We start from the raw sequence: 16,315 nt of genomic DNA on the forward strand, positions 1-16,315 counted from the left end.
TTTGGCTTCCATGGCTATAATAATGTGTGACTGGGAAGAACTGTTAGCTGTTTTTGCCCTGTATAGTACCCACCCCATTTTATTCTGATGGAAATTCTGGAGAGGCAAGTTATCATAAGCTACTTTTAAAACTATATAGAACTTTCAGACTCTAATAGGATTTTTTCTGTGTCTCTACACAAACCAGTAACTTAGTAGAATGTGTTGCAGTGTTCTGTTCATACTGAAAGTATTGATGAAAGGCGAACTGGTCAGTAAGTCTAAGAGTAGAGAAATCTGTAAGCATCTGCGTGGATAAATGTGTTTGTTTGCTGTCTTTGTTTGAAATTACTGATGATATGGCACTGAGCAGAAGACTTGATGATTCTGTAGTTGTAAAGCAATGGTAAGTTGCGTTATCTTCAGTAGCATTAAACTAAATCTGTCAAGTAGTAATTTAGGACCTTCAGATCTACTTTAATCACTTACCACACGTTATCACAAGGTTTTAGTGTCCTTCTTTTTGTGCCTTTGTTTTTAGAATATGGCTAAGCCCTTTATACCCAAGGCTACCTCAGGGAACAGCTGGTTCTGCTGGTGAATCTGAAACTAATTTTAAATCTGACCTAATAAGTTACTTGATGGCTTACAATGCTCCTACACTCAAGGAATGGATAGATGTGATTCAACAACATGACTTATCAGAGACAAGGTATATCTTGTATTTTTTGTTGTTTGCATGCTTTCTTCCTCCAAATTAAGGCTCAGTGTGGTTAACGTCTATTAGACAACAAGTTTGTTCTGTAACCTCAGCTGTTTTCAGGCTTAACAGTTCAACTATGGGTCTAACTGTAGGCACTTGTCAATGGAGCAACAGGCTTCCTGAGCTACTCATTCTGGAATTTGAAGACCACGTAGTCCAAAACAGATATTCTCAGCTTTAAAAAAAAAATAAATAAATCACTATTTCTGGATAAACTATCGCTTAAGTATTTGTGATCATGTTTTTGTCATTTTGCTTTGTAAGGAGGAGTTCCCTTTAAATCTTTTATGCAGATTGTGTTGAAGTAACCAACTTCTAGTTTAATAACCATACTTTTTAAAGAAATGAAAAAAGTGCATTAACAGTAACTTGACAGAGGTGGCCCTAAGTGATAGGGACACGGGGTTTCTTTTAAGTTGGTCTGGGTTAAGTATTAGCTCCATTAAATTTAACAGTAGGGGGGAAAAAGAGTTGTATTAAGTTACTCATATGAAAGATCGTGTAAGCAAAGGTTATTGTAATGAGGATTGTATTTAGAATAGGCTTCTGCACTTTAAGGCAGAGCTTAATTCATATATGTATGTGTAGAATTTGGCCCATTATAGTAATAGGTTTTGTCCAATATGCAACATTATGTTGAGCAGTAGCATAGCTTGCCTTGAAACAGTCATCTCTAATATTACACTATTGATATTACTTTAAAAAAAAATTCACTTAATTCATATCTAATAGATACATCCAGCATTTCTGCAGAAAGAGGGTAGTTATTTCAGAAAGAATAAATTTCCTTGGCAACTTAATAGCAGTTCTGCAAGCCAGCAGAGATGTTCAGAAAAAGCTGAAAATGACCTTTGGGGCATAGAGACTGAAACTACATCTAGCTCAATATGTAAAACGATGTGCCTTTTTAATTCAGATGAAGTTTTACAAGATTATTAAAAAAGAAGGATATAGCTTATAGTGAGCTGAGCTCACTTGAGCCTGAGCTTCTGTTTTTATCCACTTGATGAGCTTGAGTTTGGACAGGTCAGGTAGGCCCTAGCCGATGTGAGTTCATGCATGGTTTAGGAAAGAGGCACTTCCTTGGATGTGGATCAGTTCCTTGCTGTTTAAAATATATAGGGATATTCCTGGATAGATCTAGGATTGAGATGCAGTGAGGAACAGCTTCTTAAACTGAGATTCTGGGCAAGTTTCTGTTCTCAGGACGAAGTCAAAAAGATTACTAAACCATTATTAGAAAGTTTAAAAAGCTGCACTTAGCTTCTGAGCTGTTAGGTACCCGGATGAAATCTGTACCTAAACCTGTTGATTTGTATGTAACAGATTGGCTTTACTCAAAATTACATGCCCAGTCAAGTGCAAATAATTCTAATCTGGCACAGATTTCTGACTATACCAGTCTCTTGCGGTTTTGTGCACAGAAACAGGTACAGTTCATGTTTATGCTATAGATCCACCTGGTAGTGTGTGACAGTCACATAGGATTCTAATAGTTAAATACCTGGAAATCTACTTCTCTTCATATTGTAAATCTTGAGTGAAGTATTAAATACTACTTGAACTATGCAAGGAAAACCTATCAGCATACCTTGAAATTTCACAAACCAAAATACTCCAAAATCTGTTATGTGGTACTTAATCGTTTGCTGTTCTTATTTTTGTGATCCTAAACAGAAGGCGTGGTCTTCTGCTGGGATGTGCAGTACCTTCCACTTCCTGGTGTTAAAGTAGCTCTTCCCATTGACTTGATTTCCACTGATTGTATGTTCTTTTTTTGGGGTAGCAAAGCTGCAAATAACTTGGTGTTTTTTCCTTTCTGTAGAGTGTATCTGCTTGGTTCTACCCCTGGACGATATCAAGGTATTGATAAAGAAAAGTGGGGTCATCTTAGGCTCAGAAAGGTACTAAAGCTAACCTTTTTTGTCAATGTGTTAACTGTAAATGTAATTTCAGAGTGTTCTTTAGTTCCTTTTAGTTTTTCCAGCTATACTCTGTAATATTTTAATATGTTGATACAGTTTAAATTAACAAAAAACATAAGCTTGCAACTTACGGCAGTGTAGATCTTGCATGTTATGTTTCTGAGCTCTGTTATTAAGTTCAGCTTGCTGCCTGAAGCCTCTTAGAGATATCTGAGTCACCATCACTCAAATGACTTTCTATCTGCTCTTGACATTTCTAACAAGTTTGACACTATCAAGATCCAGTCTTCTGTGACTGAGTATGAAACATGGCCTTTTTCAGAGGCTTTTGCTGAGGAATGAGGTGTGGATAAAGACTTCTCTGTGTATAGGGATCAGCCTTGTTTTATTTACTTAACTGTTAAAGGCTATTAAAGTACTCTTGTTTAACTATCTAGCCAAAAACATTGAATTAAAAAAACATTTTGTGTATAGCTGATGTTATCCTTTCAGTCAGATTTTCAGCATTGTTCTATGTTTAAGATCTTGACTTTTATTTTAATCAATTAGTTTTTTTAACCCCCCTACATTATTTAAATAAGCCACAATAGTAATTCTTTGTACAGTACTGCATATCAAGACTTTCTAGGGTCCCCTCTTTTTCAGTCTTCCTTACTAAGTAAGGTATTTCATGTCACCTGTTAAATGCTTCTGATAGCTGGGGAATTTCCAATCTGCATCTCCTGCTGAAGTGGCATTGTATAAACTTCCTTGCTGAACTTTTTGCTGGTATTATCCAGAAATGCTAATACTGCCCGTGGCAAGCTTCAGTGATGTATAAAATGTCTATTTATCACACTTTTAATTGAAAATCAAACTTATTCTTTTGGACCTCCTCTTGCAGGTATAGAGTACATCCTCTCCAATGTATGTCATCTGCCTAGGTTTTCTTGCCAGTAAGACACTGAAAATGAAATAACACCAGAAAAAAAAAAAACTGTAAAGGATAAAATTACTCTTGTTGCTGTTGTTTGTGTTTTTAGGTTAATTTCTTTAACAATGTAGGTCTATCTGGTAACACTACACTGACTGAACCCCTTTGGTCACAGGTGCCCTGCCTGGGAGGGGAGAGGTTGCTACTACATAAAATTTAGTATGTGCTTATACCCATCTGGTTTTAATGTGACTTTAAATTTCATTCGCAGCTTAAGAACAATTTGAAAAGAAAACTCAAATAATTCTTTTAAATTGTTCTGGTTTTCCTCTCGTTATATCTGGGGCTTTAGGATATGAGAGGAATTTTAAGGTCAACGACTACCATATGTAAAAAAAAGTTTAACTTCTTATGACTTCATATTTTGTGTTTTTAGGAAAAGCTCCCAGCATTCTTTTTACCAGTCATTTAAGGGTTGGCTCTAATGCTTTTGGATAGAACTTGCAATGTTTGATCTTCTCTTAAATGAGCAGTGGGTTTACTTGGAGATCCTGATGACTTTTTTTAATTGCCAAGTTAGATAGTATGAATGTTAATCTTCTTTGTTGTCACAAGTGAATGCAAGCTCTTAAGGTTTTCTTCCTGTTGAATGTGTTACTGTTTTAATTTTCCTCACTAGCTTTTGAAAGAGCATGCTTCATCAGTACCAGCACAGGAGTCGTGGCCTGTTGTTGGACAGTTCTCAAGCATTGGTTCAATGGGAGCTGATGAGTCCAAATGGCTGTGCTCTGAGTTCCAGGAGAGTCTGGTGGCTGCAGGCAGCAGAGCAACAACTCTCCTTAAATGTGATGTTCCAGTTCCAGTTCATTTGGTATGTCTCTTAGGTGCTGATTTTCAAGTTCAGTGCAACTCGATTCATTCTGAAAAATGAAGCTTTTAGTATTTTGTAACATTGGAAATAAGTAGCATATAACAAGTTTACTTTAAGATGATTTTTACTTGAAAATTGACAGCATATGTATTTAAAGCTGCATTATTAAAGCTAACTTTTTTCTCCATGAAGGTTTATCCTACTGTGAACAATGTGAGACAAAGTCTGGAAGGCTATCCCGGTAAGCAGATGAGCAAAAGGAAGTACATTTAGCTTTTTGTGGTCAGTGTCTTGCACAATCATTTCAGTGGTTGCTATTTGAGTGAACTTGAAGTCATCATCTTGCTGATAACTTGGTTGAACAGCTGGCAGTAGTATCCTTGTATTTTAGTATTACTGGGTTTCTGACTCTGGATTTTCTGTTGTGATTGAATAGAAAACCCTTTGTGGGCATTGGTGTATTTGAGTAAATCTGTATGGTTATGTTAATATCATTGTATAGGAAAACAGCTCTTGACTGGAGTTATAACAGTGGGCATGCTTTGATTTTTGGCAGAAAATTCAGATTTGAGTGTTTGTACTTCAAATTCACCTTGCCTTCTGTGCTGTGTTCTGTGCATCAGGTAGAATGTGTTTTACTGCTTATTAGTCAATTTTAATACTGCAATATGTGATTGGTGTGATCAGTCTTCCCACATTTATCTTCATTAAATCTTCATTACATCTTTGTGCAGAAAGCATAGCCTCAGCCAGCCTGAAAGAGGAAGAGGTACTGTCTGTAGTGTTCTGATTCTGTAAAGCTCCTGTTTCTTGAAAGCCAATGCTTGTGGGTTACACACGTGCATGCCAGAGTTAATGTCATCACAAGGCCATTGATTAGTCTTCAAAAGGTCACGGCAAGTGGATGAGATTCCTGAGGGCTGAAAGGAAGGAACCCTTTCCCATCTTCAGGAAGGGTAAGAAAGAAGGATCTAGGATGTATCGGCAGGCCAGCCAGTCTCACAGTGATCCCTGGGAAGGTGATTCAGAAAGAAATTGATTGGGAGTAGTCATTATGGATTTTTAAAGGAGGGATTTTTAAAGGAGAAATGATATTTAACCAAGCTGATGTCTTTCTGTGATGACTAGCTTGATGAACGAGAGGAGTGCACTGGATGTTGTTTATCTCAACTTCATTAAGGCTTTCAGCATGATCTCCTATAACATCCCTACAGATAACCTGATGAAGTAAAAGCTTAGATGAGTGGTGGCTGAGGTGGACTGGAAACTAGCTGAGCTACCAGGCCCAAAATGTTGTGATCAATGGCATGAAGCGCAGCTGGAGTTCAGCCACTAGTGGTGTGTGCCAAGCATTGATGCTGGGGCCAAGTATTTAGCATCTCCATTAAGTGCCGAGATGGTGGGGCAGAATGCCCCCTCAGTAAGTTTGCGAATAATATGCAAGTGATATAAATCAGAGGAGTGGTTGATGCATCAGTTGATTATGCTGCCCTTCAGAGGGACCTGTGCAGGCTGGAGATCTGTGCTGACAGGAACTTGGTTAAGTTCAATGAAGGGCAATGCAGAGTCTTGTACTGGGCAGGAGTAACACCAGGTACCAGGACATGCTGGGGGCTGGCCAGTGGAAAGCAGTGAGCAGAGTCTTCTTCTCCAAAGCTAAGCTGATGATTAGACAGTAATTCACCCTCACGGCAAGAAAGTCAGCAGCATCCTGGGCTGCATTCAGAGGAGCATTGTCAGCAGCCTGAGGAAAGTGACACTTCCTCTCTGCTCAGCACTGGTGAGACCACACCTGGAGCACTATGTCCAGTTTGTGACTTTCCAGTTCAAGATACACATATGGAAGCAAGTCCAGCAAAAGGCCACAAAGATGAGTAAGGGATTAGAGCATTTCTCGTTCAAGGAGAGGTTGAGATAGCTGGAATTCTTCAGACGGGAGAGGAGAACTTTACTGGGAAGTCTTACATGTATACCTGAGGGTGCAAAGTAGAGGCAGGCTCTTTGCATTGGTACCCAGTGAAGGAACAAGAGGGAATGGGGATAGATAGAAATGCAGGAAATTCCAGAGTATCCTTACAGGGAAAAAAGAGTTCTGATGTTTAAATGGAACAGATTCACAAGAGAGGCTGTAAAGTCTCCATTCTTTCAAAACTTGACAGGACACTGTCCTGAGCAACCTGCTGTAGTTGAGGCTACTTTGTGCGAGGAGGTTGAGCTAGATGATCTCCAGAGAGCACTTCCAGCTTCTACAATTTGCTGATTCATTGTTGAATCCAGGAACATGTTTCTCTTCCAAGTCAGATACCCCTGCACTTAGGTATGAAGCGATTAGCTGCTGAGCCCTTACAATGGTAGGGGAAATTCTAAACACAGGGCTAGCAGGAATGTTCTCTTCAGCTCTCTGGATCTCTTTCCTGAACTGAACTTTTGGGTGTATGTAGAAACTGCAAACTTTGAATTTATAGATATGTGGTTTCCAGAAGCAAGTTAATCTCTTCTCATGTCTAGTTGTCTACAGCATTTGTGTAGGAAAGTTCATGTCTTTCAGAGTCAAATACAATGTATGCAACGATTCCTTACTGTCATTCTCATATTTTGAATTAACTTGGTGAATTGCATAACTCTGCATTTTTTTGCAAATAAACAGGTCCTTGGATTCCTGCATCCCTGAAAATAGCAGAGATTGTGAGAAGTCCTTATGGCTTCTTGAAGGACAAGTTGAATGCATTAGGTTCTGCATCATGTTTCTAATACACAGCACTAATGTAACTCAGTATGCCACAACAGATTTGTCTATCTTACATTCACTTCAAGAAATTGCAATGTGTGTTATCCAAAGACCAGATCCAATACAAATACAATTTCAGCTAAAGAGATTTTGCTTTTTAAAATGTTTTTTTCTGAATGCTGCTTGCTTTATTCCCTCTTCTGTGAGTAATGATTGTTGATATCAAGTGGTATCATAAAAAAAAAAAAATACCAATATGCATTTCTTTTAAGAGGACTTAATTCTAGAGCCTGTGTTCTAGGAAACAAGAACCAGTGTAAATCTGCTACTTTCTTTGGGGACTTGCTTCATTTTAAGAATTGAAAAAAAAAAAAAATCCTATTTTTTTGGAGCATTTAAGTTTTCCAGAAGTAAGTCATGAGGACAGAGATAACATCCCCCAAGTCCCTTGTTGCTTTCAAAATGTCAATAGACGTGTTCTGTATGTGTTTTATCTTTCAGCTGGTGGCTCCCTTCCATACAGTATACAGACAGCACAGAAACAGCTGTGGTTGCATACTTATTTTCAGTAAGTTAAACTGTTCTTTGCTTTTGTTTTAGACTTCATCTTTAAACCAAAACTGCTGTATATTTGAGTGTTAAAAGCAAATTAAGTGGTGGTGATAAGAAGCATGGTATCCTTAAACTCCTTAAAATAAAAGCCTCTAAGTACTTATCTGCTGGTCTCATCTCCAAAGTGTGGTTAAAACATGTTCTTATACCTGTAAAAATGATATAGATTACTGTTGCTAATGAAATAAATAGTCAGACTCGGGGTTCTATAATCTTCTATTTAGGCTTTCCTTCTCTGTATTGGAATCAAGTTACTTTTTTAGTACAATTGTGCTTCACTTTTCTATTTGTGCCTTACTGTTAACAGGAGTTCAGCTGAGGCACAGCAGGGTTAGGCTTTTTTGTTTCAAGTGTGGCAGTCTTGCTGTAAAAATTCTTAGTTCCTTATGGTAATGCCATCTTTTGTTAAAGGTGCCTGACGTTTTCCATTAAAAGCTTCTATTTTCACTTGCTACTAATTTTTGCCAAATTCTAACCATCTGACAAACCCATGCCAGATGTCTCCCTCAGGCTGAATCTTTTTTAAATTTTAATTGTTTTTTTGAGAACAATGGGAAAAGTTTTTTGTGCGGATCAAAAAAAAAAAGGAAAGAATTTGGTAACCTTTTACAAGACCACTGGTTTCTATTCATTTCACCAGAAACTTTAACTCTTCCAGGTGGAAGCTGTTCCAAGATACTTAGCCCACATTAAAGTACAGCCAGAATTGATAGAGATATTGTAAATATTCAGAGGGCTGGGAATACGATCGCTAGTTGCAGAGAGCGTACCCCATTCTGGAGTGAGCATGATTGCTACTGTGAGCCTTGCTGGCCAATGTCCAGCCTCAGTTCTCCTTCTGTAAGCATATACCTCATAAGAATCTTACTGGAAGAAAAACAATTCTGTTCAGTTAGTCTCTTTAGCACACAGAACATTCCTTGGTAATAAGACCGTTCATTGTATTATTTCTGTTCAATAAGAACGTTCCACATACCTATCTCATTGAATATATTCATGTCCTTCTCTGGCAACAAAAGAGCTGTTTTAAATTCATCTGTTGAAGTGGATGCAAATGACAAGTGGCCCTGCATAATCAGCTTTGTAGTGACTGTCCAGATGTAGATTCTTATCCTACAGTAGTAATACAAGACACTGGCACTTGAGGAGAGCCTGCATGTAATGTGTCAACACAGTGGATGACATACAACAGCTTCTTATCCATGGTAGTAACCTGAGAGAGAGAAAAAATGGTAGGTCCTTTTTCAGTAGCATTAAATGTAACATGAGCTATTTTGAAGACTTGACATAATAAGAAGGCTTTGAGCAGTAGAGGAAATAGAGGAATTTGTCTCTACCTCACTGGAACATAATGCAAAACCATTAAGAAAGTAGGGAACCTACCAGGGTTGAAAGAAGAGACATACATCATGCTTAAAGCAAGAGTGAAGGAATAGCTTCCTTTTTAGAAGCACTGAGACATTTATGGAGTAGGAAAATGGTGGTCTATGTTCTCCTCTAAACAGGTAGAACCTGTGCAAATTATGTCTATGGACTGCTTTTCTTAGTTCTTCTAGCAGTTGAGTGTAGTTAACCTGTAATGTAGCTCTGAATTGTGACTTCTGAGGAGTAATTTCTCAAAAGAACAAGATGACTAAACTTAATATTGATTGCATTTTTCTTACCAGAACAGAACAAATGAAAACTAGACTACTCTGTTAAGTTGGCTAGTGCATAAGTGGTGCAATTGTTCAATTTTCTCTCTGATAGAGTAGGTGTCTTTTCCATTCAGTATTACTCATTGATAAGGAGAAACATATAATCCTCAATGATTTCATTAGTACTTTTTGAAACAGCTGATTTTCTTAAGAGTACATAAAACATTGCATTTTAATACTAATTTTAATTGATTAACATTTAATAGCATGTCTTACGTTTATGCAGTTACCTTGTCAAATACTTATTTTCAAAACATGAAAGTTGGCTTGACAAGACCTTGTTTGACTTGTCAGTGACAAGTCTGTAATTGGTTATTGTCTGTTTATAGAGCATTGTGTATTCTTTAGGCCTTTAGAGTTCTGAAGAAGAATAATCTCTTCTCAGTTTGAAGAACCACACTGTCGTTCCCTTAACATCATAAAAGATGAGAGATGAAGCATTTACACAGAGTACCTACTGTTCTCTTGTGGAGACTAATGGTATGAGTTCTCTTCACTATGATCAAGCCTTGTTGCCAGTATTTCAAGATAGAAAGTCCATTCACTATTTGAAGTTAAGAACTAAATGATGAAAGAGGTGATGTAGAAAATTAGTTATTCCTGGTTTTGCTTCTGCGTTGAATGTGTTTGCATTGGATTTATTTTCAGGATGTTAGGATTATCTGGCTTCCCTGTCTCAGTAGCTCTACTTGAAAAGGTGGGGTGGAGGCAGGCTGTGTTTGTTCCTTTACATTGTTTGTGCCAGAAATGTCAGGCATTAGTGGTGAGTGATACTTTCTGTATGTCTTCCAGCTAAATGCACTACAATTGCAGTCTCTCTTATTTTCAAACTCAAAAATTTATTAGAGTAAAACTTTTTAAAAATAGTTTTAATATTTTTGATAAAAATCACACTTCTGAAATATTGCAAGTAGATAAAAAAGCAACAATTTGTGAGCGTTCTTATCTGTAGTGCTGCACAAATATCTTAGGTAAGTATTCTATATTGCAATATTCAAAGTAGAGAATTCACATGGTTACCTATACTCCTTGGCCCCCAAAAAACCAATTATGTGAAACTCAAAAGCAGCTATTGGAAAAAGAGACGGACAGGGCAGGTGAAAACTGTTGTGTTTTAAGAGTAGGAAAGTAGAGTGGCCCTTCAATTCAATGCTTTGACTCATAGTTACACCTAATGATAAATGTGTAATTTAAAAAAAACTTTGGGATGAAATTACACAAAACTGAGGGAATAGTAGTAAGTTAGTGGTAAATTTCAGGAATAGTGGTCTGAAGTCAGTTAAGCTAGTAAGTGTAAAATCTTAAAACAGCAAAAAGTTCTCGTTTTACTCGTCAAATAGTTGATTAATATCTACCCATACAACTTTTCCTTACTCACACTTGTGCCTTCAGTTTACAGTATACTGTGACCCATCTAACTGTCAAGAAAATAACTACTTTAAGCTGTGGCTTTGCTCCGTAAAGTACATCAAAGCTAGTTTCATTTAACTTACTGTATTTGCTGTGAGACTGAATTTTGAGAGATTGAATATGCTTGAAATTTACTGCAAGATGATATCAGCCCTTTGTACAACCTCTGCCAGCTACACTGATGAAAAGTTTACAAATCAAAATGTGTTAAGTCAGTTTTACTAGAATTAGCCTCAATTTGTTATATTATCACATGCTTTCTTTTTTGCGCTCTTCTAAACAACTGATCTCATATCTTCAGGCTTCTTGTAATCTTTCAGCTATTTTTTCTAAAACATGCCAGGACAGTTTCATGATGAAGTTTAGCTGTATTAAAAATCAGAAATGCCTGACTGAAACTCCTTCCAATTCATTCAGTTTGTCATTCTGTTAAGCAGTTCAGTTATGTGCTTGCTTTTAGGCTGAAGTGAAAACATTTCTTAACTACCTCTTTGCTAATAGCGATTTTATTAAAAGCATCTGACATTTTCAGTGAGGTATTAAATAGTATATTACTAAAAAGAGCATAATCAATTTCCCCTTTTTATCTTTATGTATTAGAGCTGCCCTATTGAAGGAAGTGTGGCCAAAATATATGTTCACTTTCTTATTTCTTTCTGGAATACTAGTTTCAATCACTTGTAGTTACTACAGTAATCTAAATGCAGTTAGTATTATGTAGGTGGAAGAGAAGCGGTAGTACTGCTAAAATGCAGTATTTAATTGTATCTCTCAGAGATAAGGAGGCAAGAAGGAAGTGGACAGATATTGACTGCAAAAACTTTGAGATACTCAGAGATAAGTTTGTTCAAGTAAGGCATTGAGATAAAAGATTTTAAAAAAAGTGTTCCATTCCTGATTCTATTTCTTCCTGTTTTTCACTTGTATAATCTTACTGGAGCATCTTAACTTTCTTTGTGTGCCTTAAGTTTTCTTCTGCAAAGATGAGATAATGTTTGCCTGAACTGTTAGTTGTGAGATAAAAGATGTTAACAATTACTCATGGTATTACTACATAATATACATGATGTGTAATAATATAATACTTACATAGAAGTTTGAGTTCTGTAGGGGAACACTAGTTAGCTGTTTTTGTTTTACGTATCTTAGCCTACTCTTCAGAAAACAATTTCAATGTGGTATGTATTAAAATAGAAAGATGTCTAGTTTGCATTCATGTTTTGAGCAGTGTTTCAACTCTTGCCCTTTCAGAATACTGTACCAGTTCTGAGAAACGGTAGGTTTTCATCTGAGGATAGGCATGTTAAAGTAACCAAATCTGAACTGCTGAACTGCAAAGCCTCTTGACTTACTCATGTGGAAATTAGTCCTGAAAGTCAGCTTGAGTAAATCAATAATTCCAGGCCTCCCAGTTCCCGAATTTTCTTAGGCTTTTAAATGAACAAAGCTCACTTGAGGTTTTTCAGAGCTGATAAATTCTTTTTGATCAACCTTTTAGAAAAGAATGCCAAATTAGGGAAAGAAGATTGTGACAACCAAAACCAGAGCATATTAGTATTACATTCCGAACCTAGGGAAGACAGGTCTCTGGTTTAATGTAGGTGTATTTGGAAGCCCCCTTACTTCCTGATTTTGAGTGAGGGCCAACAGTTATGAGTGGAAAGCACTTGTAGACACCATGGTTACACACCTTTAGTTCTGTACATACCTTTTACTGATTACTTGCAGTTGAGTTCTGACAATCAACAATTGATGTTGAATTACCCCAGCAATGGTTTATGAAACCAGTTATTGTGTGTGTGTGTATATATGACCTCTACTGCCTTAAGTCCTCAAGTTTCTCAGTGGCTTAGGGGCATAGAGAAGGGAAGAGGAAGGATAGTGTCATTGCTCTGCTCCCTGCTTCTACTTTGTGTTTAATATATTGTAATAACTTTGGGAAATTTTGCAAGGCTTAATTCGGTGCCAAGACAAAGCTCATTTGTTTAAAGGCATAACCATTGATTGTCTTCAAAGAAGAAAAATTGGCTGGAAGTTTGGACTTGGTTTCTTGAATGCTGTCTGGAGTGGAAGAATGCAAAACTCTTTAGGGGATTCTAATACGCTGAGGAGAATGTCTGTCTGGGTTGTTTGTAGTGAGAAGAATTATCCTGCCTATCTGGCTTGCATTAAGGCTGTGGATTTCAAGATTAAAAATCAAGTTTAATGAAGTATTTTTAACTTTTCTGTAAGGTGTACAAGTATTAGATGTGATAAAGAAAGACAGTATCAAAAACATGGCATTGTAGCATGGTGAGTATGTGTGGGTTTTGTTTTTTAATCAAAATAAAAATATCTGAAAACATTCATTTTCTTCTGTTTCTCTAGCAAATGGTCGGCAGAAGTCTCAGGTCGAAGTCATGCTATGCCTCACATTAAGACGTATATGAGACCCTCTCCTGACTTCAAAAAGATTGCATGGTTTTTAGTTACAAGGTAAATAACTAAATAATAAACTAATAAATAACTAACAAAAAAAAAAATGAAGTCGTAAAGTTCTCAAATTGCAGGCACAGGTGAGTTACTACCATAATCCCCATACTCCTATAATTAGTATTAAGAATTTTTGTCCATATATAATGTTTCTTCGTTATACTTCTAAAAAGAAAGTTCCTAAAAAGTCTCATTCTTTTACAGGTGATTTAAATGAAAGTTTTTAGTGGAAACGGAACTGACCTTAAAATAGTTAAGTGTGTATGTACACTTATATATCCAATGTATATCTGCGTTCATATACATACACACAAATTAAGAATATAAACTTTCCATTGTTAGGAAAATGCTTGTAAGAAACAAGATGGTCTAGCTTTTCTAAGTAGCATAAAGAATCAGTTGTGTGTTGTGAGAACTTAAATGTTAGAATTGCTTTGACTTTGTTCTTGGCATGTGCTTTCAGGAAACGCTAAATCTTACATATTTAGAAGACATGTAAGAAACTCTTAAAATTAATTCCTTAATGGTGACATGATACAACCCAAATTCTTCTCTGGGCTGTAACTTCCAGTTTCAGGGTCCAGCATCAACTGAAGTAATAAATACTTTCTAAACCTTGGGTTGAGTTTCTATAAAACATGCTGTATATGGGCATGCTGGATGTGCTGGCTTGTCCATTGACTGCTACAAAATAGAATGGGTTAAGGTTAAGTTTATCCTTGTGCTGGCTTATTGTTACAAAACCTAGACATCTAATATTTAGAATCTGGCCTCTTGTCAGATTGAGTTGCTCAGCTGTTTAACATCAAGTACAGACCATATTCTTATTGCATCTTTTTAAGGAATTTTTTGCTCCTTCTTTGGATTCCTTAACACGAGGAGAGGATGTGTTACTGTGAATGAAAAAGTAGATTTGTTTCATTTCTGGAAAAAAGTGATTTTTGTGTAACTATATATACTAAAGCTTAAGATGTTTGTATCATTCCTCTTAAAATGTTCAGTTACTTTGATTTTTTTCTTTGTCTGGCTTCTTAAATTTGCTTCTTAAATTTCATTGGTCACTGCTACTATTGTAGGTAGTAGTAGTATCAGTGATTAAGGTGGTAGTTAAAGGATATAGATGTGTCATTCAAATGTGATGCTAGTCTACCTAATATAGAAATTCATGGCTATTCTGACTTTTCCTCTTCATGTCTTTTCCCTTCAACCATATGCTACTATCCAAAAACATCCAGGATATTTGTTGGTTGAAACATAATGTATAGGCTTTGTATTATTCTGTAAAAGTAGGTTACGAGAACAGTTCTGTATTTTTTTGACTCTAACTTTATCTACTTCATAGTCGATACTGATACAGGATTAACAATGAGCTGCTGCTGAATAGCACATTAAAACAAAGATATTCTTCTTTGATAATACTTGTGTTTATGAATGTGTCAAAGTACCTTTTGCTCCTAACATTTTGTTCTATGTTTTAACACTTGCAAAAATGTTCTATGCTAAGTATCTTATAACTAGTCATAATTTAGTTAGCCTTTAATCTTCTAATGTTGTTAAGTTGAAGCTATTTACCAATTTTCAGTTCCTTTCTGAAATGTGCAGAGAAGATTCCAAAGGCTGAATCTCTTCATAGATCTGCATGATATGAGCAGGCTTGTATAATTGTCTGCATGCATTCCATCAATTCTCTTTTGATTATTGCCCCTGCTGCTCCCGCTGTGCTATAAAAATAACGGTAAAGAATAACACCCAAATCACTTTTTAGTAAAGATTGGTGTGACTGAAGTGAAGTCCTCCTGCTACAAGTGTGTTGCTACAGCTGTAGTGCATTGCTACAGCTTCAGCATTTTTTGCTCTGAAGATTATTCCTTGCTGAAATGCTTTCTCTTTTCAGTGCCAATCTATCTAAAGCAGCATGGGGAGCTTTGGAGAAAAATGGCACCCAACTGATGATCCGCTCATATGAACTTGGAGTCCTTTTCTTGCCTTCAGCATTTGTAAGTTCAAAGTTCAAGTACAAATCCTGGGATGTGCTGAGAATGTGACTGAATAATCTAGTTACTAGTTCCTGTGTTTCCAAGTTAGAAAGCCTGTAGCAAATGGAGTTTGTACAAGTTATTCTTTCAAATGGTAATAGGCTGGTTTCCTGCACAGCAAGTATGGATTTAGTATTGATGTGACTTTTGTCATGTTGTTAAAAGGCAATAATACTTTAAAATGCTAATTAATGTTGCTGGTGAAGATGATCAAATCCCTTTCATACTTAAAGCTCTCCTGAGTGCATATTCACACTGAAGTGATGTATATGGATTGTAACTTCAAAAACAAACCCTAATTTTAAACCGATTGTTCATGCTTTCTGACATATTTGTGAAGCCGCATGACTGTTTCTTCTCATACTTTCTGCTTTGAAGAAAAAATTCTCAGATGTGTTATCTTAGATTCCTATGTAGATTTTAGAACATCTTCATAAGAGTCTAAACGCTGAAGGATTTTACCCTCCGAACCTGTGACAGCAGTCTCAGTATATAGAAAACAAGCTTTGCCCAAAATACACGCTATTTTAGCATGTGGACCAGAGGACTGGGAGATGTGAAAACGTTTTAGTGAGACCCAAGATCTATCCAGCTTGTATCCAGTCTGAGTGCTGCATTAACGCGCTATGGGGGATTAGCACAATAAACAGTATCTGTTATCTCTTTAGTGTGTGTTTCCTATGATTTATTTTAAAACTTTCAAGGCCGAAAATTGTCCAGACTAAGTTAGTGACCGCAATTTGGATTATCTATTAACACATCAGGTTCCTTACTGAGCTAATTTTGTTGGGTTTTATTCCCCCACAGAATCCTGTGGTACTGAGTTATGTGACTTTAATTGTGCATTGTACTTAACCAAAAAACGGATGATTTTTCTTTTTTCTTAAATGTGGTGCCTGATAGTAGGGA

At 36.6% G+C, this 16,315-nt stretch overlaps 1 protein-coding gene across 2 annotated transcripts in view; it reads left to right on the forward strand.

Moving 5' to 3' along the window:
* TDP1 (tyrosyl-DNA phosphodiesterase 1) overlaps nt 1-16,315 on the forward strand; it is a 44,443-nt gene that overhangs the window by 10,512 nt on the left and 17,616 nt on the right. For both annotated transcript variants that reach the window (XM_035539234.2, XM_035539235.1), the window contains exons 8-14: nt 521-691; nt 2,568-2,646; nt 4,260-4,451; nt 4,644-4,692; nt 7,681-7,747; nt 13,266-13,373; nt 15,265-15,367. In XM_035539234.2, the coding sequence (XP_035395127.1) occupies nt 521-691; nt 2,568-2,646; nt 4,260-4,451; nt 4,644-4,692; nt 7,681-7,747; nt 13,266-13,373; nt 15,265-15,367 (769 nt within the window). The remainder of the gene's footprint in view (nt 1-520; nt 692-2,567; nt 2,647-4,259; nt 4,452-4,643; nt 4,693-7,680; nt 7,748-13,265; nt 13,374-15,264; nt 15,368-16,315) is intronic.

The sequence above is a fragment of the Cygnus atratus genome, chromosome 5, assembly GCF_013377495.2.
Source record: "Cygnus atratus isolate AKBS03 ecotype Queensland, Australia chromosome 5, CAtr_DNAZoo_HiC_assembly, whole genome shotgun sequence".
NCBI lineage: Eukaryota > Metazoa > Chordata > Aves > Anseriformes > Anatidae > Cygnus > Cygnus atratus.